Raw genomic sequence first — 26,539 nt, 5'->3', positions numbered from 1 at the left:
ACACAAGGATGATTTGAAAAATCAATTTACAACATTATCTTAGAGCCCATCTAAGACCCCTTGAGGATCGCTTCATACCAACTAGAAGGCAGGGGAAATCCAATTTGAGAGATCAGCCAGCCAAGGCAAGGCCTCTACTCCTAACGACTGAAGTTAGAAGTTTTTACCTGAAAGATGACCCTTTAAAAAACTGAAGCCTTTTATCTTGTCCCAGAATACTCTACCTCAGCGTGCCCAGCTGTGCATAGGATAAAACACACAACTTGGCTTCTGTGTGGCTTTGACTGGCTACTCTCTACATCTGCACAGGATTGTCTTTAAAATTAGTATAAAAGTACTTGAACTCATGAAAGAAAATAAAGCCTAGAAATAATAAGTCTGCACAGGTTTAAACTTCAGTCACCTAGTAATTTTTGAATTGGTTCCCATCAAGTGGTGGAGTGAATACTTTGTGTTTGGTGTAGAAACCAGCAAAGTTAAGCTGTGTTAGACTTGTAGCTTGACAATACAATATTTATTTGCATGTAAAGTGACAGTTGTATAAACAAACTAAGTAAACTTTGAATTGTGCTTTGAAGCAGTGAGGATGACATCGTGCCTTGTGGTAGTAGCTGAGCGTTGATGCCCACTGGGGCCGACGAGCTGGAGGGGCTCCCTCTCGAAAGCCAAGACTACTGCAGGGACAGCTCTAGCAAAGTCATCCACAGCCAGCCTGCTTGCAAAAACCAAATGTGGACAAGATCTTTCATAAAAACCCTACCAACCTTTGTCTTAGAAATCACCTTTCTAGGCAACTCCACTAGTATCATCAACAGGACTAGTTTTGAGGTGGCTACACAGTGTCAAAGATGCCATCAGATATTCCTGGCGTCAGTTCATGGTGTAGCTGGTTGATGAACATTTCAAGTAGCCGATTTTTTTTTTTCTGAGAAGGGAAAAAGAAAACACAATAAGAATGTATCTCCATTTAGAAGTCAGCCTCTAAGTTAGAGGAGTTTTCTGTTGAACTTGACATCACTCCCATCCTCGGATACTCGTCTACTCTCTTCTCAGAGAAGTTGGTCTTCCCTTCCAGCAAATATGCCTCAGGAAGTCAGAGGGATTCTCCACTCTGAAAACCTCGCTGAAACCCAGTTCCGGCACAAGCATGTCTGCCACGAGTTCTGTGTCCTGCTGCATTCAAGCGCAGTTCACGCCGCTGAGCTGCACAGGAAGGCCTCCGTAGGGACTCCTCTTCTTCCCAACAGCATTCATAATTGTTTCTTTTACCCTCTGTTCTGAAGGCATGTGAAGCAGGTGTCTGAGCATGAGGCGGTCACAGTCACAGGGTAAACCCCATTTCTGCTAACAAGTTCATTGGGAAATGTGAGGCCAGGCATCAGTCCTCGTTTCTTGAGCCAGAACATCGATGCAAGAGCCAGAAAAGAAGATTCCTTCTGCTGCTGCAAAGGCTAAGACACGTTCTCCAGAGGTAGCTCCTTTGTCTCCAATCCATCGCAAGGCCCAGTCTGCCGCCTTCTTTACACAAGGCAGCGTTCAAATTGCATTAAAGAGAAATTTCCTTTCTTTGGAATCTTTAATGTGAATGTTGATAAGGAGACTATACATTTCGGAATGTATGTTTTCTGTGACAATTTGGAGCCCACAGAAACAACGGCTTCTGTAATCTGAACTTCTTTGGCTAAAAGGCTCCATCAAGTTCTCATCTACTGTGCCATCACTTGCTGCAGAGAAAGCCAGGACACGTGACAGAATGGGCTTCCCACAGCTGAATGTCCTTGGGGAGATCCACCTCCTCGGCTGTCCCCACGGAAGCCTCAGCTTCTTACACATCTGCCAAGTACCACGGTATTCGATAGGAACGATGGCAGCTCAGGAGTGGTTCATCCTCCACGCCAGGGGCAGGGATCTTGGTTTTCTCCGGCTTGGCGGGCTCCTGGGAGATCTTCCCGGCTGGCTGGCTGGCCAGGACGCGGGTGCTGCTGAGGGCTGGGGGCATGTTCTCCTTGTTGCTGGGCTGAGCCCCTTCTGGGGCGAGAGCTGGAGCTGCTGCTGGTCCGCCAGGGTGGCGAGCAGGACGCGCACGGAGAGCGTGGCTGTGGGGGCAGCAGCGGCTGGGGAGCGGGCGGCACTGACCCTCTTTCAATTTCTAATCATCTAACATTAAAAATAACTAAGTAATTTAATTTTCAAATAGTTAACAGACACGGCTTAGAAATTCAGAAGAAAAGTGTGAGACAGTAAAAAGTCCAGCCCACGCCCACCTCCCAGGTCCGTGCTCCCCCAGTACTCCCCCCACCCCCATCCAGGTTCTGTGTGTCGTCGGGTTCTTGTTGGTTTTGTTCGTGTGTTTCTGAGTAGGCAGGTAGAGAACGTATCAAGGACGCTGGTGAGAAAACGTGGGCGCTCGCACGAAGAGCGGAGCGGGAAGAGGTAAGAGGCCTCTGCTTGCGGTGTTGCTCACCCTGAGCAGGCACAGAGACGTGTTCACCCGTGCCCACTTCTCCCTGCACGTTCGCCTTTGTCGGCCCAGGTGGAGACTCCCCATCCGTGCCGCAGCTCCGGAAGGTTCCACGGAGCGGACCTGCCTGTCGATGGATATTCTGGCTGGATCTGCTCTTCTGTGGCTGCCAGCAGGGCTTTGGCCTTGGTCCCGGTGTGGCTCCGCAGTGTCGCTCCTTGAGCCAACGGGAGGAGCGGGGCCTTGGTGCCTCTTCTCTCCCAAAATGCAAGGATGCCACGGGAAGAATGAGAAAAACATAATAAAAACCCCAACCATTTCAGAACTCTGGGGAGGAACCAAAGGCACACGACAAGCCAAAAAGCATTCAAGAGTAGTGACCAAATCCTGGTAGGAACGTGGCATTTGAGCTGGGCCCCGTCCTGTCCTCGGCCCTGTCAGGCCTGGGAGGCAGCGGCCCGGCTCAAGACAGGACACACAACATCAGCCTCGCTCGGAGACCAGCCGGACCCAGGCCCCAGCACACACCAGTGTCTGGAGTTGAAGTTTTCATTATGAAGGACCTCAAGTCCCCAGAGCAGTAACTGTGCAGTAGCTGAGCTGAATGTGAAGTCAGTGCACGTCAAAGCCCCTCATGCTCTGTGTGTGCACCAGCCTCGCCCTCCACCCCCTGTTCTAGCTGAGGGTGACGTGCCAGCCTGTGAGTGGGGGTGTCCTGGATGTGTGTCGTGTGCTGGGGGGTGCAGCATGACCCTGTCTCATCTCCCCTCGGCCTCGGGAAACATCTGCCATTACCTCCAGATCACAGAGAAGGAACAAAGCCCAGTCAGGAGGGCCCAAGTTGCAAATGACCTCAGAGTTTTTCAGGAAGGAGGGAAAGGGCCTTGGCCCAGCCCCTGAAGTCCCCGAAGCAGAGGAAGCCTGGAGGTCCTTGCTCCCTTTGCTGCCACCTGCTCTCAGCAGCACCCGCTGCTCATGGAGAGACCCCCGTGTGGGGACAAGGTGGGCTGCAGCCTCGGCTAGGGACCCCCTCAGTGCCCGGCCCCACAGGCCCCAAGGGGAGCCTTCCAGCAAGCTCCTGGCAGGAGGGAACATTGGCCAGAAGACGTCGTCCTGTTCTGCCGTAGTGTCTGTGGGTCACCTGGCGAGTGGGCACTGTCTCTACAACACGATCTGTCATCCTTCCGATAATCAGCTTGCCCTGTGGGAACTGCTGTCCCCTGAAAGACCGGGGAGGCGCTCCAAGGTCTTCCTTGGCTGCCCAGGCCACACACGCAGCCTGTCCTGCTGCAGAGGCCACATTCTTTGGACACCATGCCACTGAAAGTGGTCTGTTTTGACATTTTAAGGTAGCACAAGCCTGGCTCACAGAGGTCAGTCCTGCATGTGCCCGAGGGCTTGGGTTGGATTTGTCCCAGAGGCGTCTGCTTGCTCAGGGGCCTTGGTCAGGGTCCGGGTAATTGTGCAGGTGAAGCTCGGCCCCTCACCTGCCCTCACCTGGCCTCACCTGGCCTCCTGTCTCTGTTCTCTTGCAGGTCAATGCCGGCATCCTCATTGCCGTGACCAGGGTCATCTCACAGATCAGCGCCGAGAACTACAAGATCCACGGGGACGCCAGCGCCTTCAAGTAAGTCGCCCCATGGGCCACCACGCACCCGGGCCTCTTAGCGTGCTCAGTCTCGTGGCAGCGGGCACCGGATTGCATCCTCCCTCGGGGTGACCCGGGACAGGCCCCTCGCCCCACCTTACGTCCACCTGTGAAAAGGGGGCCATCTCCCAGATGTCCTCCCAGGACCTGTCACCTCTGGGTGGGAGCAAACTCAAGCCCAGAGCTGGAGCCGGGCCCGGTCCTGCCTGCCGGGACCCTGCGAGCACCCACCCCTCAGTGCCGCGGTTTCCTTGCTGTCTTGTGGGGGTGACGATGGCTCCTGCCTCCCAGGGCTGTCGCGTGAAGGAGAACCCGAAAGGGAAGAAGCGTTTCCAACCTGCTCAGAGGGGCTGGTTCATCTGGAGAGCGGTTCACCCCCACAACCTGCCGCCATCTGGGCTTTCCCGGCCCCACATCACCCAGGGCTCTGCCCCTTGCAGGTGGCAGAAAACCCAGCGTGAGCTGACCTTGGAGAGGAGAGTTCACTGCCACGGAGCTTAGGACGGTTCCGTGTGATGGCTCTTGTTTGAGGGTGTGTCACCAGGGCCAGTTTCCCTTTGCACGTCCTTCAGCTCTTCATCCTCTGTCAGCTTCACGCTGTGACATCCCCTTCTGGTGACAGAGCAGCTGCAGCGGAATGCTCAGGCCCCGGGGAAGGAGCCTCTGTCTCCCACCTGTTCAGGTGGGGGTCCTGCCTGGGGCACACCCAGCACCCCACCCGCAGGGCCTGGAGGCGGGTTGGAGGTGACTCCTCACTGGGCACTTGGCATCACTCATAAACTTACAGGGCACAGGTGCTGGGTGCTCGAGGCAGCCATGCAGGTCACACCCAGGTCCAAGGAGTTTCTTTCTGGAGGGGCCCCATGGGCAGGGGTGGGGTGCACAGGGGACCCTCACCTGTGGGGCTGGAGCTGGGGCGAGGGGTGCGGGGGCCGAGTGGGCGACTTCTCAGGCCCATGGCCCTGTTGCACTGAAATTTTGGGGTGGACGGTCATTTCCATCTACAGAATTTAAGCTCAAACTCAAGTGCTGGTGACTTTTGAATTTCTAAGCTGCAGGCAAAATTATTGTTAGTTTGTTATACTCTATCTTTTCTGATCTGAAACGAAAAACAGTAAATACGCCAGCAGCAAAATCAATCGATGATTATTCTGTAATGAATTCCAGACCCTGGGAATTAGAGACTGACAGAAGGTCCCAGGCCACTTGGGCTTTTCCCGTCTCTGGAAGCCTTCCGAGGGCTCTGCCCCTGGGAGAAAAGATGCCCGGGGGTCAGGGGTCACTTCCTTTCCTCTCCCATCATCCATGAGAAGAGGGCCACGCTGCCCGGAGCCCTGGCTGGGCACTCAGGAAACCCCAACCCCCCAAGGTGCTGCAGGGCGGCCAGTGTGTCTCCGAAGCTTTCGTGCAGTGCAAGCACACAGTTCCCTCTGCCTGAACAGCTCCAGGGAGACCCAGAGAGCTCATCTGAGAGCCCACCTCCACACCTCTGCCCCTGGCACCCCCATAACTCACCTGGCTGCCCCACTCTCCACCCACCAGGCCCAGCTCAGGCTCCTGTCCCTGCGGGTCACCTGGAACTCTGACATGCTCTGTGCTACCAACATGGATGAGAGATGGCAGGAGCAGGGGGCTGAGCCTGGGCAGGCACCGAGCCGGCCTCCTGTGCAGTGCACCTCCCAGTCCTGCCAGGTGCTGCACGAGGGAGGGCCACCATGTGTGCATGTGTGTTCTCTTGTGCGGATGTGTGTGCGTGCATGTTTCAGTGTGCACTTGTATGTGTGTAATGTGCATTTGAGTGTACATCGTGTGTATATGTGTGTGCGTGTGCATGCATGTTTGTGTGCACTTTGTGTGTGTGCGTGCATGGTTGCGTGTATTGTGCATGCAGGTGTGCGCACTTGTGTGTGCGTGTGTGCACGTGGGCCTGCACACCTGTGACCCTGCCATCTGGTCGTCTGTTCACGGGCTTAGCAGCTACTCAGCTGGGCCCTCACCCGGGCGGTGTAACTGGGCAGACTCGGCGCTCCCCTCACTTCCTGAGTTTTTGTTACAGTGGGTGGGGTGGGGGTGGCACCACATGGAAGGGCACCCATGCCAGGACTGCCCTTGGGGGAGCCGAGGACTGGCTGCACCCCGCACTGCCCAGTGCCCCTCCGGCGCCTCAGGGCACGTCAGCTGGACACGTTTTCCCCCTGGGTCTTCTCCTTTACTGTTTCATTTCTTAAGGAAAACCAAACTGTCACTTTGAAAACTCACTGTTTTTCAGTGACTTTTCCATTCAAATACGTTGTTCCAGAATCTAAAGATGGCAGCTAAATAATTCATGAGGTTTTTGTTTTCAGGAGACAGGTGTTCTATTTTTATTGTGTTAACTTTATGAGAACCTGCGGGCTGCAGTCCCCCGAGGGCTGAGCCTGGGGGCAGCCATTGGCTTCCCAGGGGTCAGGTGCTGGGGCTGCCAGCATGGGGATCTTGGCTTCTGACAAGGATGCCCGTGACGGTAGAAGCGCACCCGGGCACCTGCTCTGCACCTGCCCATGCGCCGACCCTCTCGCGGGAGACTTTGCTGGCAGCCTGTTGGGTACCCAGTGCCGTGCTGCGCTTTGGGGCCCCAGAGACAGAAAGACAGTCTTGGCCTGTAGGGAGACGGACACACAGACACGTCTGCTGCACTGGGGGCTCAGGGAGGGGACAAAGGAACAGGCAGCGGCGACAGCGTGTCTGAGGCAGGGACGCTGAGGCGAGCCCTTTGTGTCTTGTCCCCCTTGCTGGGCAGCACAGCCCCTCAGTCCCTAGACTCATCCCCAGGGCTCAGATGCTGAACCACCACTGCGGGGAGCCCAGCACGTGGGGAGTCAGGGTGCACCAGCCTCGCACCAGCACACTGGGCATTTGCACAGCACGCCAGACACACTGGAGTCAGGCAGGTCGGGTGCTTGGCCGTGGTCCCTGCAGCTGGTGTCCACCAAGAGGCTGCTGCAGGTAGCTTGGCCCTGGCATCCCCACTGGGCTCCTTGGCCCCAAAGGCGTCTCCAGGCAGCACCTGCACGGTGGGCTGGGTGGGCAGACTGAGCGTGCCCGGGACGGTGGCAGCTGTGGGGGAGCAGAAGCAGCTGCCCAGTCCGGCTCCGATTCCAGGTGGTTGGGGGGCAGTCGGGGGCCCAGGGCTTCTTGGTAGGGCTGCCTGCACCCCGCACGGCGGGCTCTCAATAGGCTTCCCTGCTCGTGAGGCAGAGTCCCTTGTCCTGGAAGACAGTGTCATGGACTCGAAGGCAGAGCAGCCGGCTGGGTGAGCCCGAGCTCACGGCGCCCGGGCGGGGCCAGCTGGCATCCACACGTTTTCCAGACAGCACCGAGGCGTCGGGCCTGGGACTCCCTTGTAAAACAGGGTGGCACCCGTGTCGCTGAGGAGTCGCCTGCCCTGGTGGGGGGCAGTGCTGCTGTGGGGTCTGCGGGCAGGAAGGGGCTGCGGCAGTACGTCCCCAGGCCAGCATGTATCTGCCGGGAGGACCCCCAACAGTCCCGCACCTCCCAGCTGGCTCTGAGGGGGCCTGAAGAGGGCCCTGCTCCTGGAGCTTCTGGGTTCTGGTGCTGACGGGTCAGTCTCCCGGGCGCGTCACTCTGTGTGAACCCCACTCCCCGCCCCGACTGGACGCTCCGAGCTCTCGCACCTGCGTGCTTCCCCCGTCTCCAGGTCGCTGCTTACCGGTGGGAACACGGAGGTTTGTCAGGATACACGGGGCCCCCAGGCCTTGCACCCAGCCCGGCCCCTGCCCTTCATCTTCCAGGTTGACGGCCAAAGCCGTGGCCGTGCTGCTGCCCATCCTGGGGACCTCGTGGGTCTTTGGCGTGCTTGCTGTCAACGAGCAGGCACTGGTCTTCCAGTACGTGTTTGCCATCCTCAACTCCCTGCAGGTGGGTGCCCGCGGGGCCGTCCTGGGCGGCCCGACCCTGGGGGAGGGGGAATGGGGCCGCGGGCCGTCCGGGGGAACCCATCCCTGTTTACCCACTTGCCTGTCCATGTGTCCACCTGTCTGCACTCACCTGTCCTTGCAACCACCTGTCTGTGCACTCACCTGTCTGTGCATCACCTGTCTGTGCATCACCTGTCTGTGCATCCACCTGTCTGTGCACTCATCTGTCTGCGTCTACCTGTCTGTACTCACTTGCTGTTGCATTCACCTTTCTGTGCACTCACCTGTGTGCCCACCTGCCTGAGCACTTACCTGGCGGGCGTCCACCTGTGTGCGCATCCCCCTCGCTGTGCATCTGCTGAAGCAGCCCAGCCACCTTGGCCCGTGGTGGCTGCTTGCCTGGGTAGCTGGCGTCCTCACGGACCACCCTCTTGGCCCCAGTACCCCCGCCTTCCTCCGTGAGGCGGGCCCGAGACAGGGTTGGCAGCACAGCACGGGTGCTCTAACTCCGCTCTCCTTCCTTCCTCCAGGGGCTCTTCATCTTCCTCTTCCACTGTCTCCTGAACTCAGAGGTGCGTCTGCTCGTTTCCCGACCACGAGGCTGGTTTCCTCTCCGGAAGGCGCAGAGCAGGGCCGGGGCTGCCTCCTGTGCGGGGGACTGGGAAGCGGCCCTGAGCCGGCCCCTTGGCGGTTGCTCAGTGACCTTGAGACGTCCTCTCTCGCTGATGTCACAGCTGCCCTGCTGGCCAAGCTGGGGGACAGGGCCCTGCTCACTGCCCAGGGCATTAGGGAGTGTGAGACAGAATGTGCACCCCGGGACAAGGCGCAGCTGGCCTGGGGTCTGCAGGGCGGGAGTCTCAGTGAGGACGCGTCCCTGGGGCGGCTGGGGTGGGCTGGCTCTCAGAACAGCCTGGAGCATCGTGCCGGAGTGGGCCTCACCACGGGGAGAGCAGGGCCCCTCGGCGCCCGCCTGTCCCTGAGGACCCCCCGCATCCCTGGGGGTGTGTGCGCCCCGGCACTGTGGGCTTGCACTCTGCACCCCGAGCCCCTGCCAGGCTGGGCCGTGGCCCTGGATGTGAGCAGCTCAGGGCAGAGGGGCCCCACCTGGGCTCAGGCCACCTGTGCCATGCCCGGGGTGCATCCCGCTTCCCGTGGCGGGGCGCAGGGACCGTGAGCCGCCGGTGGGGAGCGCGGCCTGTGCCTGCCCAGGAAGTCGAGGGTGCAGAATGTCCTTCGGGACCTGCTGGTGTCCCAGGGCCTCCCACTGGCACACATCCTAGGCCGCCGAGCGTGGAGCCGGCTGCGGCTGTCCCGGCCTCCACAGGTGTCTTCTCACGACCCTGCGTTCTCCTTCAAAGGTGAGAGCCGCCTTCAAGCACAAGACCAAGGTGTGGTCCCTGAGCAGCACTTCCGCCCGCAGTGCCAACGCTAGGCCCTTCGGCTCCGACGTGGTGGGTACCCAGCATGGGCTCCGCGGCCTCCCCCTCCCACTGCCTGGTGCCCGGCCATCCTTGCCCCAGAGGGCCACCCTGCACCCCTGCGTTACCCAGGCCCTCGGAGGTGCTGGGGGCTCCGGCCCTTTTAAACCCAGAGCGTCCAGCCCGTGCGTCCCTGCCCTGAGCTCATCCTCAGCAGGTCGGAGCTGTGCAGGCGGCACGAGTGGGCAGGTTAGGTGGCTGTGAGGCCTTGTCCCCCCTTTCTGGTGCAGACCTGGGCCCACAGGCACCCCGGCCTGGGCTGACGTGGCCCTGCAGCAGGTCCCCACACCCTCCCTCTGGCCCCACCTCGCAAGGGCAGGGCCTCCTGCACTGACTTAGGGCAGGGGGATCGCTGCTAGCAGGTGACCAGGAGGCAGACGCTGGGTGACCCGACGGTGTCCCACAGAGCCACCACGTCCCCAGGCACAGCCCTGCCTCCCGGGCTCTGCCCTGACGGCCCCCGGGCCTCCCTGTCCAGGGCTTCAGCAGGCCTCCTCCGGCCTTGCCTCCTTCCTGCAGGACATGGCCGCCCCTCCATCCTGCAGTCCCCTGGCAGGGGCTTTCGTCAGCTGGCGTGGGCATGGCTGTGCCTGTCACCTCCCACCTGCTATCTGGGTCCCTGCCCAGGTGGTGCATCCTCGGGGGTCCCTCCCAGCCACCCCACCCCCCTGAGTGCCACACGCAGCCGCTCTCTGCTGCTGCTTTGCTTACTCCCTGGCTTCTTGCCGTTGTCTGCCTTCCCCACCAGAAGCCAGCTTCCTGTCACTTTCCTCCCACTGAACCTGTGGTGTGCTCAGTCAGTACATGCTGAATGAATGAACGGACGGATTGATAGACAAATGAGTAAACAAACAGATAAACAGATAAGTACGTGAATGAATGAGTGAATGAAAAACTAACGAAAAGGGGGAAGACGTGTGAGTGAATGAATGGGTGGACAGCTGAATGCGTGAAGAGATGGATAGGCAAGTGAATGAATGAGTAGGTGTTAGATAAGTGTAGGGAGGAGTGATCAGATGATAGGTGAATGAATGAACGGGTGGATATATGAATGAGTGGATGAATGAATGAACAGGTGGACAGATGAAAGGACGGATGGCTGGATGGACAGACAGCTGAATGAGCGGGCGCATGGATAGGTGTGTGGTTGCTTAGATAAACAGATGAAGGAAGGAATGATTAGGTGGATAGTCGTGTGGGCGAGAGAATGAGTGAAGAGGGAGAAGGTGCAAGGCCAGGGCACAAGTGGACCCTTGTGTAAAGACCCCTGCACTGTGCGCCCACCAGGGGTCCTGGTGACGTCCTGCCCGGAGCGTCCCGCCCTCCCCCAGGACCTGGGCCGGCCTGTCGGGAGCAGCGTCTTCACGGCGCCCTCCTTGCGTCTGCAGGTGAACGGGACCCGGGCCGGCCCTGGCTCCACCAAGCTCGGCCCCTGGGACAGGAGCAGCCACTCCGCCCACCAGGGGGACCTGGCCTCCCCGTGAGCAGAAGCCCTCCCGGCGGCCGGGACCGTGGGCCCGCGTGGACCCCCGTGACACCGCCTGAGCTCCCCTCACCCTGGGTGCACGGAGGCCGGCAGCCCCCTCAGGACGTCGACCCTCTGCGCACGATGGGGGCTCGGGGCCAGAGGCGCCAGGTGCTGCACACGTGTTCAAGGTCCCCAGGCACCCCAGAGGCAGACGGGGCGCCTGGGGCAGAGGATGAGGGGCCTCCGGGACCTGCTGAGCGCGCCCAAACGACAGGCTCCCTGAAGCGGGCACCCCACCCACGGCACGCGTCAGCACAGGGAACCCGCGTGGCCGACCTCCCGCCCTGGCTGACCTCAGAGCCTGGACATCCTCGCGTCCTGGGTCACCCTCACGTCCTGGTCACCCTCGCGTCCTGGTCATCCTCGTGTCCTGGGTCACCCTCACACCCTGGTCACCCTCGCGTCCTGGTCATCCTCGTGTCCTGGCTGACCTCATGTCCTGGTCATCCTCACATCCTGGTCATCCTCCCATCCTGGCCAACCCTGGGCCCTCCCCATGCTGGGGACTGTGGCTGGAGTCAGCGGCTGTCCCGGTGAACGTGCTGCTCCGGCCTGTGAGTGGCCCGGGGTCAGCTCAGGCTTTGCAGGCCGCGTGAGGGGCCCGTGCTCCACGGAGCTCCCAGTTCGAGTCGGCCTCACACGTCCTCCTCTCACTGGCCCCGGGGCTTCCTCTGCACTCCTGGTGGCCCACCCGCAGTGGACAGCCTGCCTGGGTCCCCCGACTCCGAGACGGCATCCTCCTCGTCCCTCACAACACTAGCAAGCGGGTCCCGGAAGGCAGACCAGGGCCACTTCTGTTGCGGGGAGCGAGACCCAAGGGGTGGTCTCGCGGGTCGGGCCCCTCGCTGACCAGAAGCCATGCCCACGTCTGCGCCGGGAGCCAGCCCCTGAGGAGTGGAATAGCTGCGGCAGCTGTGTGTGGACGGGGCCCCGTGGGCCTCCAGGGCTGGAGCCAGAGCAGGCACCAGGAGCCGCCACGTCCGCGGACACGGGCTGTGGGACCCTCCTGCTATGGGAGGCAGATGAAATGTTGAGGCCTGTTTTTCATACTGGAAAATCTTTCTTTAAAACTGGGACCAGGTGGCATCTCTCACACCCCATCCCCACCTGTGTACCTGCCTCGTCGCAGGTTAAGGTTTCCCACCCTGTGCCCTTTCCCATGTTCGTCTGGCCAGATCTGACCGCAGCTTACCCAGTCACGTTGGGGTGATGGGCGTCCCCGGGCCGCGCCTGCCCAGGGAGGGGTCCCAGTGCCCTGCTGAGTCCTCACCTTTCCCCTCCGGGCAGAGCAGGCGGGCCTGCAGGGGTCTGCTGGGCGAGGAGCCGGTGCCCACACAGCGCCTGCCCCAGGGCTGCCCCCGGGAACGCAGCCTGAGGCCGGGCACGCCTGGACCCACGAGTGAGAGCACTGTCGTCACAGGGTCCATACTGGGATTGTTTCTTCTTAGTTAGTTTCTAGTGAATCAGGTAAGGAACAATTTTTTTTTAGATGGACTTCTTTATGTTCTTGTTTTTTAACCGTCTGCATATTCACTCCACATATAGTTAATATATCAAGAGACAATGAAGAGAGCCCGTGTAAACGTTTTATTTCTAGTGTGTGGAAGTAGTGCACTTTATTTATGGGTTTTTGTACTGTGGCTTCTGTGCTGCTTTATCATCAACACACGACTTGGCCAAAGCTAAGAAATTGGAAATAGTTATGTGTGAAGTGGATGAGGCCCAGGAGAGAGTGGATGCCACTGCGAGCTGAGAGGACGTTGTGATTTCCTGTGAAATAAACTCTCAGTGTCCTCACAAGACAGTGTGGTCTTCATGTGCGTCGCCGGTGGAGGTGGGTGGGACCGTAAAGAAACGCGGGGGGGGGGGGGGGCGGGGGTCCTCCAGCGGCCGTTTGTTGAGCACCTACTGTATCCCCCGTACATCTTAGCTCCAGGGAGCTGGAGACGGCCGGACCGGTGGCGCCCCCAGGGCACTGTCCGTCTGTCCTCCCTCCGGTACCACTCTGTCCGGCCACTGTCACTCGGTAGTAGTCCTAATTCCGAATTGTGCCAGCTGTCCTAGGCCTCTTGCCATATAAACTTTAGAGTCACTTTGTCAATATCTACAGACTAGTTTGCTGGTGTATTAATTTGGGTTGTGTTGAATTTCTAGATCAAGTTCAAAGAATCTCTTGACAATATTGAATCTCCCAATCCACAAATATGGAAATCTCTCAATTTATGTACGTCCTCTTTAATTTCTTTCACCAGAGTTTGGTAGTTTTCCACGCGTATGTACTATCCACACTTGGTTGGATTTATGCTGATGTATTTCTCTTTTGGTTGTTTGCTTGTTTGGTTTTGGTGTTTTTGTAATTGGTATTTTCCTAAATTTAAAACTTCCATCATTCATTGCTAGCTTATAGAAAAACAGTTGCTCTACTCACTTATTCCAGGTTTTTAAAATCAATTCTTTGGAGGTTTCTATGTAGAAATCTGTGAATAAGATCAGTTGCATTTCTTCCTTCAAAATCCATAAAACTTTTACTTACTTTTCCTGTCTCACTGCACTAGCCAGGACCTGCTCTCAGTGCTGACTGGAGCTGGCGACGTAGTGGTCCTAATTCCGTTGTTTTGGTCTCGGAGGGAAAGCGCCCAGTTTCTCCGCATTTACTCTGAGGTCTGCTGCCGGGTTTCTGCAGATGCTGTGTGATGCTGAGGACGTTCCCTGCTCCTGGCTTGCTGGGACTCTTGATCGTGGCTGTGCTGGATTCTGTTAGATGCCTTGATGGGCTCGTACGGTGTTTCCTCTGCAGCCTGTCCACGTGCGGGATTGCACTGAACACCAGAGGAAGCCATGACGTGTGATCATGCGTGTACGTGGCTTGGCTCCTCCAGAGTCCTGGTTGTTGTCTTGTCCTGACTTTGCACTTCTCCGTGCGCCCCCTCCCCGAGTCCACACCTCACACCTCCCCGCAGGAACCCGCTGCCTTGCTGCTGGGCCCCGTTGGCACGTGGCCATGTCAGGGAGGGGATGCGCTCTGTCATCTCAGCAGTATCTGCAGGGCCTGCTTCTGGGGCTGTGACCCTTGCCCGTTCCTCCGGTGACAGAGCCCCCTCCCCTGGGGAGACTGGAAGCCAAAGGGGCTGGCTCGGGAGGAGCGGCCTACCCCGATGGGGTGAGGCTCGGGGATGAGCCGATGACCCAGCAGGGGACGAGCTGCAGCCTGGGGAGCGCCCACTGCCCATGCTCCAAGTGTGCCGAAGTCACGTCATTGCGGTGGGAAGGGGGTCTCTTGCCCACCCCCCGGGGACTCGCTGAGGCTGAGCTGCCCCTGCTGGCGTGTGGGTGCCCAGGAGCAGAAGCTGGGGCCATTTCCGTCCCTGGGCTGCCACAGACGCTCGTGGGGACTCGGACTCAACTTGCAAAACGTGGGGCTGGGTGCAGCATCCCCAAATCTCTCAGGGTGTGGAGCTGGGGGTGCAGGATTCCCAGATCACTCAGGGTGTGGAGCTGGGGGTGCAGGATCCCCATATCATCCAGGGTGAATTATGCTGTAACTGCCTGAAGGTTGGGGTGTGGACTGAGCTGCACGTCCTCCGTGCTTGGCTGGAGCTCCTGTGTGATGGCGCGGAAGGCCGCCTGCCAGCTCCGCCAGCTTGTGCATTCGGCGGTGAGGGGCATGCGCAGCAGGCACTGGAGGTGCCCTCCAGCATCCGGCCCCCTCCCTGGCTGAGGGAATCTCGTGCATTCTGGGGGCCTCCTGCCTGCGACCCCGGCAGCCGCACCCCACCTCGAGGTCAGCCTGCCTGCTCGCCGGCAGCCCTGTCCAGCGACGGCACCTTTGACCAGCAACATAAGAGGGGCGGCTCTCCCTGTGCCCTGTCCTCCAGACGCCGCAGGGTCTTCCTGGGAAGCCTGGACTCTGGCACCGTCTTTTGACACTGGGGATCTGCCCTGCACGGCTGAGCTCTGAGGATGGTTGGGGAGATGATGGGGAGAGGGGACTCTGGCTGCCGGTGGCTGAGCTTCGGTCCTCTCTCTGACGATGGTGAGAAACTGGAGGCTGCAGCGGGGACCTCGCCTTTCCCCTCTTACACCTCAGATGCTTGGCGACCTCGAGGCAGCGGGGGTGACTGGCTGGGATGGGGGCCAGGCTGCCCCCACCACCATGTCCTCCCTGCGTCTCCTGTGGGTCCCGGTCGGGAGCGGGAGGAGTTGGTGCCTGCCCTCTCCTCGAGGCCCCCAGTCCTCGGCACCCCCACCCTGCAAGGTGGCTAAGACCAAGGCCCAGGGTCAGCAGGGCAGTTCCAGCTGTGGCTCTGCCTGTGTGACCTCTGGGTCCTGAGGGCGCTGTGGGGGAAGGGGTGTGGGGTGGTCTCAGGAGAGCAGGCCGCACACAGGGCGGCACGGGGATGCCCAGCGGGGAGCCAGCCGGGTCTGGGCGGGAGCTGTGATCTAGCAGCTCTGAGACCCAGGCTCAGAAAGCCGACTCGGAGTGATCACAGGGGACAGGGAACGTGTGGGCCTCAGGCGGCCTGCAGGTGGATCCCGGGGCTCGGGCGATGCCCTCTACCCGCATTTGTGCCCGGCCTGCCCCCGGGGTCACCAGCCTCAGGCTCCTACAACCCAGGCTCACCCCCTCCTCTCAGCACCCCATGTTCAGAGCTTGGGGTCTCTGGGTAGAGCAGCTCAGAATGAGCCTCCCTCCCTGGCTAAGTCCTGGAGGCACCTGAAGAGGGCTGTGGCTTGGTGGCCGTCCAGCCTGCTTCCTTCTGTAACCGCGTCTTCCTTCCCCACTGGGGTCTCCTCACCCAGGGCTGCAGGTGTGGGGGTGAGTCAGGCATCCTAGGCTGGGACTAATCAGAGCTTCTGTTCTGGGCCATAGTGACTCAAGCCAGGGCTCTTGGGCCCCACAGGAAATCCTAGTAGGTAACCTTTCCAGAGGCCTTTGAACCACAAACCAGGGGATGTTAAGTTTGCAGTCTAGACAGAGCTGTTCTGAGAATGGAGCTGACACAGAGAAGGAGAAGAGAAACTCGCCTTGGTGATGTCATTAGAGCCCTGGATCAAGCCAGGCCTGATGCTCACCCCAAGTTCCTAAAAGTCTGTGGGGTACGGCAAACTTCTGGCAAGAACAGATCCAGAATTCAATCGATGTCACGAGAACTCACTGTTTCCCCCCCACCTTGGAACTTTGTCTTCGGCTCCATTAACAGGCTCCAATCTTTGGTGTCTGACACCACCAGGCTCCCCCTCATGGTGATGAGATGGCTGCAGTAGCGACATCCTCACATCATCTTGGATCCAGGGACACTGGACAGTGTAGGAGCCTCTCCTGTTAGCCCGGGACATAGCCTGGGGCTCGCTCTGAGTGGACTGGCTGAGCCGTCACTGGGGCCGGAGCACGGCGGCTTCGATTGGCGCGTCTGGGCCACGTGTTCCCCCGAGGCTGGGGGTGCGCCCTGCCCAGTCACAAGGTCTGAGCAAGGAGAGGAGGGGGATCCCAGGTGAAACTTGGGGGCTGTTAGGAGAAGAAGGGGGCATGGATGCTGCAGAGGCTTCCCGACACTGTGTGCTGCACAGAATCTGGTCTCTCGCCTGGGCCCCCGTGGTGCCCCCTCCCAACTGGGGGACTGGAGCAAGCGGTGCAGAGCGCCCAGGGCACGGCCGGGCATTTCCCGTTCACGCTGTTCCTGGGCTGTGAGTCTCCAAGGCCAGCCGGCCTTGTGCAGAGCACCCGGGGCCCGGCCACAGCTGGCCGCCCTCGTCCCCATCGTGGCCCTTTTCCAGGGTCCCCGCAGCTGTCCAGTCTCCTCTCGAGCCCATTTAAATGGCACTCCTTAAAGTGGTGCTTTCGGAGTGGAGTGTTTCACAGGTCCTGGATGTGCCCACTGAGCTGGTGTAAACTATGCTGAGCTTCGGAAGGCCCGGGGGCTCTAAGTGGAATTTGCATTTTTAACCTCAATACCCAGTCCATGAGCTAGACGCTGGCAGAGCACCCAGAGGCTTTCCAAAGGTATCAGAGGGCTGCAGGCTGTGTGCGTGTGAGCTGGAGCAGAACCAGTCCTGGAATTCTCCACTCCGTCTGGCAAGCAGAAGTGCAGCCTAATGGCAGTCAGAGCCCCCGACCACCCAGAGAAGACGCGAGAGCCTCTCCCGAGGGAAGCACCCAGCGCGGAGGCCCAGCCCGGCGTCCCAAAGCCTGGGGCCCTGCGCCATTGGACGCGAGTCCCACTCCACAGGGACAGAGCTGTCCTCGAGGGAGCGTCGCTTCACCTCTGAGCCCCCTGGGAAAGCCCCCCACCCAGGGCAGGACGGGGCCCCGTTAGGAGAGCTCACTCCAGCCCTGTGCCTTGCGGTCCACTCCCCACTGCTGCCTTGAATCCCTGCTCACCCGTCTCGCAGGGCGCTCAACTTCCACGGCCAGCCCCTCCGGAAGCCCCTCTCCCCACGCGGGGCCCTCAGAGGAGCAGCAGCAGCCTGGGCCCCGGGCCCTCGGGAGCAGAGCACCCCGTCCGTCTGTCATGGGCACAGGGGGCATGGGTGGGAAATGGGCTGAGTCCACTGTAAGCCCCTGAGATTTGGGGGCCATTTGCTCCTGCTGCAAACCCCTGCTTGGCGTGCATGGGCTGAGAGCGGCTCGTGGGAAAGGACAGGAGTCCGGCGGCTGGGGAAGGGAGGCCTGTCCCCCACCGTGCTCCTGCCGACGTGGCCCATGGGGGCTGCTCCGGCCCAGGGCTCCTCGCAGGGGACGGGGCTCACTCAGGGCCTGCGCCTGGCACACTTAGTACCTCACCACCCCCCACCTCCTTTTAAAATTGCCTTGTACGTTGTTTGTGCTTCAATGCCCTTTCTTCACAGGATGGGTGTGGAATTTCGTTCTAGCCTTTTCGTCCATTTAACCCCTCCCCTGGGCTCCTGGAAGCGTTTCCTATGTGGTTTCTGGAAGTTAACGAACATGGCTCCCCTCAGCACAGCGTCTGGCCATCACACACGGGTTCCGGGGCTGGAGTGGGGGCCCCATAACTCTCCGAGACCTGGGAGGGGTGCACAGCTCTTTAAGGTAAATGCTCAGAAACATGTAAACCCAGAAGTCCTGCGGGTCCCTGGTGAGCTGTAAGGACACGTGTGTTTAAAGACTCATGTGGAGACTTGAAGCGTAAGTTAGACGGGATTAAATAAAACACATGCTCGGAATCCTGTGCAAACGTGACCCGTGTGTCCAGGGCCTGGGGAGGGACAGAGGCCCGAGTGGCGAGCTGCCGCCCGCAGCGGGAGGTGTCCACGCGGCCTCTTGGCTGCGCTTGGACAGGGACCCTCCCCTGTTGGACGGACCGTCAGGGCCTGTGGACGCCCACCTGTGGGATGCCAGAGGGGCTTTCCCAGCCGCCAGGCCTGCCCGTCAGGACCCAGGCCCCTCCGGAAGGGCACCCGTGGGGGACAGCACTCAGCCGTCTGGTGGGGTGGGGGTGGAGGAGCGGTCGGCTCTGGGGTAGTGACAGCGTGTTACATCAGTTCCCGGGGACACGGCAGGGTGGGGCCCCACGGTGGGGCCGGGCGTCTGTTCTGTACCTGCCCCCGAGGAGCCCAGAGCCTGAGGACTGGCCTCTCCCGGGAACTCGGCAGTGGCACAGCCTCGGCCCCACCTGGTGAGTGACTGGAAGTCAGAAGCCCGTGGTGATGTGGCCTTTTCTACCTTTCAGCTAAGAACCCTGACAATGCCAAAGCCAGGGAGCATGCCGGGGAGTGGGGTGGCCCGGCTCAGCCTGTGATGCTGGTCCTGCCCTGGGCTCCCGGGGGACAGGAGGCCGAGAAACTCATCCTTGTGCCCAAGATGCACGGAAACACGTGGCTGCCCTGTGCAAAGACCCAGGCATGATCCTGCAGAGCAAAATAGGCTCACACGTGCATGAGGATACACATGCTCACACGCATACACTGAAACACACGCTCATACTCGCAGTTAAAAACATGCACACACACATATCCACTCTCCAACCCGCTCACGTGTGCACACGTGTGTATGCGCACACACATGCACAACTCATACATGTGGACATGCCACTTGCACACCCATGCACATCTGTGCCAACTCACACACGCTCCCATGTGCAAACCCAGAACTGTTCCCATGTACACAGAAGACACAGATCCACAAAAACACAGGCAGGGGTTGCTTTGCCCCAAGCTTCTCCTTTCTCACATCCCTGGAACTGCAGGGACACGCCAAGCTACCCGCTGTGGCCCCGCAGTCTCCCCACGAAATCGCACATCAGGGAGCCCGGGGAGTCAGGCAGGAGAGGCCTCGGGAAATCAGCAGCCTCGATTGGAGGGCTAGTGTGCGGCCGGTGCCCTCGGCTGGGGCCGGGTGACCAGTGCAGGACGCCGGGCCGTCTGCGTGGAGCGGGCACCTCCGCCCTCCGCGGGCACAACGGGCAGCCCATGTGCGGCCCCAGGTGGGGCAGTGCCGCGTGAGCCATTGGGCATCAGCAGAGGGACTCGGTGCAGGGACAGTCGGGGGACATCCGCCTCTGCCCGTGATCCTTCCGTGAGCACCGGCTGATTCCCAGGCAAACCTGTCCCACAGGTCCATTTCAAGGGCGAAAACCACATCCAAGAGAGAGTAATTGCAACATTTATTGTATTTGAAATTATAATTCTCAGGAATCTCATTATTTATGTCTAGACGACAAGAAATTGAATTTTGATTATTTAACTACATTCCCTTTTGCTCATCTGCTCAGTCGTTAAGTGTGGTGCTTTCTGAGCAGCCCCGGGAGGGTTTCTAGAAGTCTCTGGAGTCTCCAGGTTCGTCCTGGGGGTCAGTCTGGAAGGACATTTTGTCTGTCCTGGTCCCACTTGCCTGAGACCCTTCCTCTCCGTGTCCCTGTGCCGGAGGTCGCCCTGTGGGCTGCACATCCCAACAGGCCTGGCGGGAGTCCTCAGCTCCCAAGACAATTTTCTTCAGATCCTGTGTTGCGATCCTCGGTGACGAAAATGTGTCCAGAAGTTAGCGTACGTCAGGCATGGGTGGCAGCTGGCACGTGCCGTTCTGTCTGCAGCTCAGCCTCTGCCCCAGGTCGGGTCTGGCGAAAGCCGAGGCTAATTTGACCTTTGCTTGTGTCACAGGAGCTCTGTGAATGGCTCCCACGGCAGCCACTCCCCCGGGATGCCTCTACCTGGAGCCACCCACCCTCAGCTCACCTGTCTCTCGAGATGCCTGTGACTTAGGCCAGGGCAGCGCCTCCTTCCCGACCACTGGGATTGGTTCTGAGAGGGACCCGAGAGTGTTCAGGTCAGTCGGGGCCTGAAAGGCTCGATTCTAGAATTTGGAAAGAGTCCTGTGAAATGAAGTCATTGCGAGCCAAGAGGTGGGGGGGCAGGCGGGGTGGTGGGCATCCGTGGGGATCGAGAACAAGCCCAGGACAGCACGAGGCAGCAGGGAGAGCTGGGGTGCTGGAGCCCTGGTCACCCCGCCTGCACCCTGATCCAGCACCTCCTGAAGCCGGCGCCATGACCCAACGTGCCCCACGGTTCTTCACCCCTCTGTAATTATCGCCTGGTTTCTGTCACCTGCCTCTGAAGGTCTCTCAGCTGATGCCTGGGCCTGGGGTGGGCTTGGCCATGGAATGGACACAAAGCCTCAAAAGGCAGAGCTGGGCAGGGCTGAGACAGACCACTCCACGTGGGAGCCCGTGGGCAGCAGTGCCCAAGGCTGGGCATGGAGATGGGGCGCAAGGCAGAGGTCGAGGCAGAGCGTGGGACAGCTCGGGGCATCCATGGGAAGGGGTCCTGTAAGACACCCCAAAGAATCCAAAGGCAAATTTGCCTCTGAGTAAGAGATGATGAACTTGCTGAACAAGATTGGGGCTCAGATGCACGATTTCCTTAAAGAGAACATGTGGGCACAGCCAGCAAGACCCAGCACCCCAAGAGAGAAAGGTGCACCGTGACAAGCAGCGGGCAGGGGCTGGTTCCAGAATGGACCCTGAGTGCCCGGCTCACCTCCCTGGGAGGGGGTGCAGGCCCGAGGATAACGGACGCCAGGCTATCCGGCACAGGGACACGGAGAGGAAGGGTCTCAGGCAAGCGGGACCAGGACAGACAAAATGTCCTTCCAGACTGACCCCCAGGACGAACCTGGAGACTCCAGAGACTTCTAGAGTTTCCACGGGATCTGCCCGGGTTTGAGGACCCTGGGCTCCGTAGTGCGCTGGCCCCACCAGCCCCCACCCCCTGGCTCCTCTGTCAGGCCGTGCGGGTTTTGTCAGGATCCCTTTAGGCTGCAGGTAACAGGGAATCCTACCACCGGAGCTGAAACACGTGGTTGTTTCCATCGTGGAAGGGAAGGTTTTATAGCACGTGTCATAGGGACGGCCCAGCCACTCAGTGACGCCTTGGGACGCGCTGGCCGCCATCCCTCCTGCCCCGGCCGCTGAGGGAGCTGCGCTCGGCTCTGGGCGCCCTGCTGACTGGTCGATCGTCCTCCAGGCCCCGGGGAGGCGGCAGGACAGGGTTCTGCCCTGGGAAAGCTGCGAGAGCTCGCCCTAAACGCACCCCGGGTGGAAATCAATGCCAATACTGGTTTCCAGTTCCAATTTTCTCCAGGAGTCAGGAAGAATGAACACCCTGGCTGCCGGAAATTCCCAAGGTCAGCAGGGCCAGGCTGGGCTGCAGCGTGTGCTCAGCCTTCGGCCCCGCGGTGCCCCCAGCCCTGCCATCCCCGCACCACGTCTGCACCTGGGACGTGGGCGGCCGGGACAGCGGGCGAGGCTGAGCCCGGGTCTCCCTGGAACCTGCCCCTGGCCCTGGCCCGCCCAGACCGGCAGCCCCAAGGCCGCGCTCTGCCCTGCTGGGGGCTGCGGAGGGGCCGGCGTCCACGGCCTGCGAGCTCCCTGGGTGCCAGAAGCTGCCATCCGGCTCCTGCACTGGACACGCTGCTGCTGACGGGTGATTACGACAGCGTTTCGGGGACGTCTGCCCTCGATCAGAAGATCCTGGAAACAGACAGGCGAGTCCGCGCACCCCGGACAGCAGTTTGCAGTAAATGTCCTGATCGGATGGTAATGAGCTTTTCACCAGCTCACAGCCCGTCCTCCGCGGAGTGGCCTGATTAGGCTGCAACATGCGGTGGGGGGTGGGGGGCACCCCACTTCCAGAGCAGAGATTGCTAATCATTGAATCAGCACCGAGTGCAGGGAACTGGGGGCCAGGAGGGCAGGAGCTGCCGCCTGCTGCAAGGGGCAGAAGGACCTTATAGCGCGTGTCGGTCCTCACGGGCAGGCAGAGGCAAGAGCAGCTGGCTCAGGGTGGAGCTGGGCGCGGGGGGTGACGTCCGAGTCCGGGGGAAGGTGGGCAGGCCCGGGAGGGCGGGGGCTGCGAGGGGCGGCCCACCCGCTGCCCGCCTGCCCCGGGCCCCCCCCATCCCTGGTCAGGAGCAGAAGCGATTGGTGCTAATAAATACCTGTCCCTGCCCACCTCCCCTGCCCGCACATCTCCTCCCCACCTTGGCTCTGCCCCCCACCCCATGACTTTCTGGCCACAGGGCGTTAGAGGACGATGCTGCCGATGGCTGGACGGTGCTCACACATGGGGAGGGCCTGCCAGGCCAGCCTGCTGCTCAAGGGGGGCAGGGACACACGGGGCCCGGGAAACACAGACCCGCCCCCCGGATCCACTGCCCGCCGCCCACCCGCAGGTGCCCAGCGGCCTCTGAAGCCGGCACAGCCTGCCAATCCTGCAGAGCCAGACCTTCTCCCCAAGCACCACTGAGACCCTGCGGCCAGTCGTTACGCTGTGACCGCTGACCGACGCAGTGTCCACCTGCTTGCTTTGCTTCCTGGGCTGGGGGCTGCTGCTTCCCCCCAGGCACCCACCCCCACAAGCCCAGCCCTTGAGGGTTTTCCTTGATGCGCTCAGAGAGAAAGAGCTTTTCTGTGCAGCCGGCAAAGCGTTTCTCGAAAGCAGATGATCTGTATCCATTTAGGCTGATGTTCACAGAATCTGAGCTTTCCCAAGGGCCTTGAATCCTCCACTTTCAGGGAGATTTTAGCAGATCCCTTTGAGAATTCTTTCTCTCACTGAACGCAGCTCAGATTACATCAAAGTCATGAAAAATATCTCAATAACTAGGCTACTTAATCCACTGTTCCTCTGGGCCTGGATATCTGTGGGGCTTTATCCTCTCCGTGAAGTGAGAGCCAGAAGGTGGGACCATTGGGGCTCGCCCCCTCCAGGCTGGGCTGCAGGGCGGGCAGGGGTCCTGGAGCTCCCCAGGTGCCCCCCACCACCATGGGGCCCCCTCCTCGCTGACAGGCAGCCGTGCAATGGGGCCTGGCCGAGGGCTGGGGTCAGAAAGGATGCGGCAACGCTCAGTCAGAGGTGGAGTGGGGCCAGCGTGTGGCCCTTGGCAGTGACTTCCCTGCGGCCACGACCACGGAGGCCACGTGCTCCCGAGGAGGATTAAGACCCGAGTGCGGCAGGTGCAGTCCCCACAGCTGCAGCGATGAGCACAGCAGCTCCTGAGGGTCCAGGATGCAGGCCGAGGGGGTTGGCATCCTTCCTGCAGACCTGCCTTCCCACAGCGTGTCCTCTGCAGATACCGAGTCTGCAGGATATTGGGCCTGCCGCCAACGGTAGTTTTCTGTGATGATTTAAAAAATTTTATTTTAAATGCTGCATTAACCGAAGAGGCTGCATTTCACTTTGGCACACGACTTGTCAGTGCCTTTACTGTCACAAGGGCTGGTTGGCAGGGATTCAGCCCTTGTTCTGCAGAGCCCACATCTGGGCTGGGGGGAGGCGGAAGGAACCGGGGAGACCATCATGATTCCTGCCTCCCAGTCCGTCAGCAACGCCTGTGGACCGAGTCCGCGCAGCGTCCCCACCCGTGGGGAAAATGAGACAGCCACTTTCTGACCATAGGGTCCCGACACAGTGGCTTGCCTTATAACTCGAAGACCGCTCAGAAAATAACTTTGCTTTGGGTTGTCCGGCAGTTAGAGTCACGCTGTGACTTTGGGGGGGTGTTGCCCAGCCCAGGGCCCCTCCATTTGGGTGGACGAACCGCGCTGACCGAGATCGCCTCCTTCGCCAGCCTCGACAGTGGCTGCCCTGTCAGCCAGGAAGCCGACGTGCCAGCTGGGAGGACCCTCACTTCACCCATGAGTTTACCCCCACCCCACACGCTTATCCTCAGCAGGGGACTTCAGAAAACACACACAACATAAAAACCCTGATCTGTGAGGCTGATTTCCCCAGAGCCACGTCCAGAGAGCCGCAGGCCTTACCGCCCTCCCACCCAGAAACCTCCCCTGCGCCGAGGACGCTGTGTCTCCTGCCGTCAGACCCAAAGGCAGAGATCCTGCACCAGGAAGTGCCTGCCTGGCCATGTGTCGAACTGAGACCCGGTACCAGGGTGGGAGAGGGCCCCCCGCCATCCCCAGAACCACTTGTGCCTGAGATGGCGCCACTCGGGAGTGGCAGTCCGGAAAGTTCCGTGCTGACTCAGGGCTGGGGTTCCTGGCTTTTGGGTTTTCCCCATAACATCTGAAGACCCTGGGACACGCTCACAGAGGCAGCTGGGAGACTCCTGGCGGGTTTACCAGGCTCTCAGAGGAGAGGGATGTAGTGGGGGCTTGGGTGATGCTGCCAACATGATTCATCAATCCCGGGGAGCCTGATCAAGTCCGATGGCGAATCAGGGTGGGGGGGTGCCTTCTCACCTCGGCATGGAGGGGCCCCTGGAGAGGATGGGCCCAGGGTGGGGGGCCACGAGCCCAGTGTGGACGCAGGGCCTCTCAGCCCAGGAGTGGGACCCCAAAGGGCCAGGGCCTATGGGTGGAGCAGCCAGCCGGTGCCCTCCCTCCCCTCCTTTGTAGGTTCCCCAGGGCTGGGGGGGCCACCAGGGCCGGCACGAGCGGGAACCTGTGCTGACATCCTCTTTCCCTCACGCCCAGGGTCAGGTCCTCCTCCCACCAGCCCAGGTGGGCGTTTTGGCGAACACCGTCCGGGGGGCCTGTCCCACCCGTGTCACTTCCCCATGTGCATTCAGATGCGCTGCCTCGTACAGTGCAGTGGAGGAGGCGTGCCCTGGAGTCCAGGCTCGTGTGTGTCCCCACACCCGGAAGCCCCGAGGAGGTGACAGTGCCAGGCCCCATGCGCCTGCCCCGTGCTGAGAGGCCAGGGGTTGGGGAGGGTCAGCCCTGTGCAGGGAAGTCCAGGGCCGGGCAGGGCACAGAGCCGGCCTTGGGGAGCCCTCCCGGCCACGACAGCAGCAGCGCCGCCTCCGGAGGGCACAGGAGCTCATCCTCCGCCTGGACTCGGGGAGCCCTCGGGGTGGCATTGTTTGTCAAGTCAGAAATGGGGACCAAGCCAGGGAGCTGGTGGCGTGGATGTCGGGACACTCAGTGGGGCCCGCGCAGGACTTGGGGAGAGCATGCAGATTGGCATTCGCATCTCCACGGTGGGGGATATGTGTGCGTGACATGGGTGGCAGCAAAGCACAATCATGATTGGGTCCCAGAGGGCTAAGGAAAGAGTCACATGTGTTACAAGTGTGAGAAGCAAGCACTATTCCTAAAAAGGAATAAACGCTCACCCGATCGTGAAGAAGAAAAGAATTTATTCACGGTCTTGCAAAAACAGGTGCCCAACCAAATGTGGGGGGTTGGCGCGCAGAACAATAGACCCAGCAGTATTTATTCCCTACGCCTAACCACAAGTCCCTCCCCTGTTTCTCCATTGGCTGATACTTCAGAGGTTACATTCTATTGGACAAGCCTAACTAGCCCGCACAAATTTGAAACATGCAGCCTGTGCAAATTGGAAACATTTGAAACAAGTCTCCACCCCTCTTTCCTTTGTTCTTTAACTGCAGTGTCAGTCTGAGCTAGTTTGGTAACAACTTATGAAGCTATTTTAGGAATCTCTACCGGAGTCTCCACCTTGCAAGGATAATGGGCGGATAAACAGGAGGACCGGCCACTGATTACGGCTTGGCTTCTTAACCCTCTACCAACCTCCGAACTGCTCCCACCCTGTGTGAAAGCTAAACTTAATCTCATTCTCACACAAGCATGACACACAAGCAGTTTGTTAGACAAAGTTTAAAGAATGGTACAGATACAACCCTAATTGTCAGCAGTGCGTTATCTCTGTGATAGAACTGGGGATGACTTCAGGTTTTTCTTTCTTGCCTCAGCATTTCCTGCCCCCCCGCCTCCCCTCCGTCATACGCCTTATTCATGAGCCAGGGAGGACGGAGGTGGGGGTCTCTGGTCCAGGTGGAGGACCAGCGTGCAGGCGCAGCCCCTCCGGGCCGGGGACGTGTCGGGGGGGACAGAGAGTGATGGGCCAGTCTGTGGTGGGGAGAGGGCCCCGGTGGCTGTGCCCGTAAGGAACGGAACAAATGTCATATTCTAATGATATAATCACCCATCTTAATTACGTAATTAGTGAAAGCACCATAATTACACAATTAGAACCTGAAATCACACCACAAATGAGAGGCCCTGTTTGTAA

General features: G+C 59.9%; 1 protein-coding gene and 1 pseudogene across 1 annotated transcript in view; one reads left to right on the top strand and one right to left on the bottom strand.

Annotated features, from left to right (window-relative positions):
* ADGRD1 (adhesion G protein-coupled receptor D1) overlaps positions 1–11,029 on the top strand; it is a 168,973-nt gene extending 157,944 nt beyond the window's left edge. The window contains exons 24-28 of the mRNA XM_037817221.1: positions 3,997–4,088; positions 7,901–8,027; positions 8,557–8,598; positions 9,385–9,477; positions 10,893–11,029. Of these exons, the coding sequence (XP_037673149.1) occupies positions 3,997–4,088; positions 7,901–8,027; positions 8,557–8,598; positions 9,385–9,477; positions 10,893–10,988 (450 nt within the window). The 3' untranslated portion in view covers positions 10,989–11,029. The remainder of the gene's footprint in view (positions 1–3,996; positions 4,089–7,900; positions 8,028–8,556; positions 8,599–9,384; positions 9,478–10,892) is intronic.
* LOC119519447 lies at positions 968–3,777 on the bottom strand (annotated as a pseudogene).
* Positions 11,030–26,539: the final 15,510 nt, after the last annotated feature.

Source organism: Choloepus didactylus, chromosome 23, assembly GCF_015220235.1.
Source record: "Choloepus didactylus isolate mChoDid1 chromosome 23, mChoDid1.pri, whole genome shotgun sequence".
Taxonomy (NCBI): Eukaryota; Metazoa; Chordata; class Mammalia; order Pilosa; family Megalonychidae; genus Choloepus; species Choloepus didactylus.
Note: the sequence above shows the minus strand (reverse complement) of the source record. Positions and strands in the feature narration are given on the sequence as shown.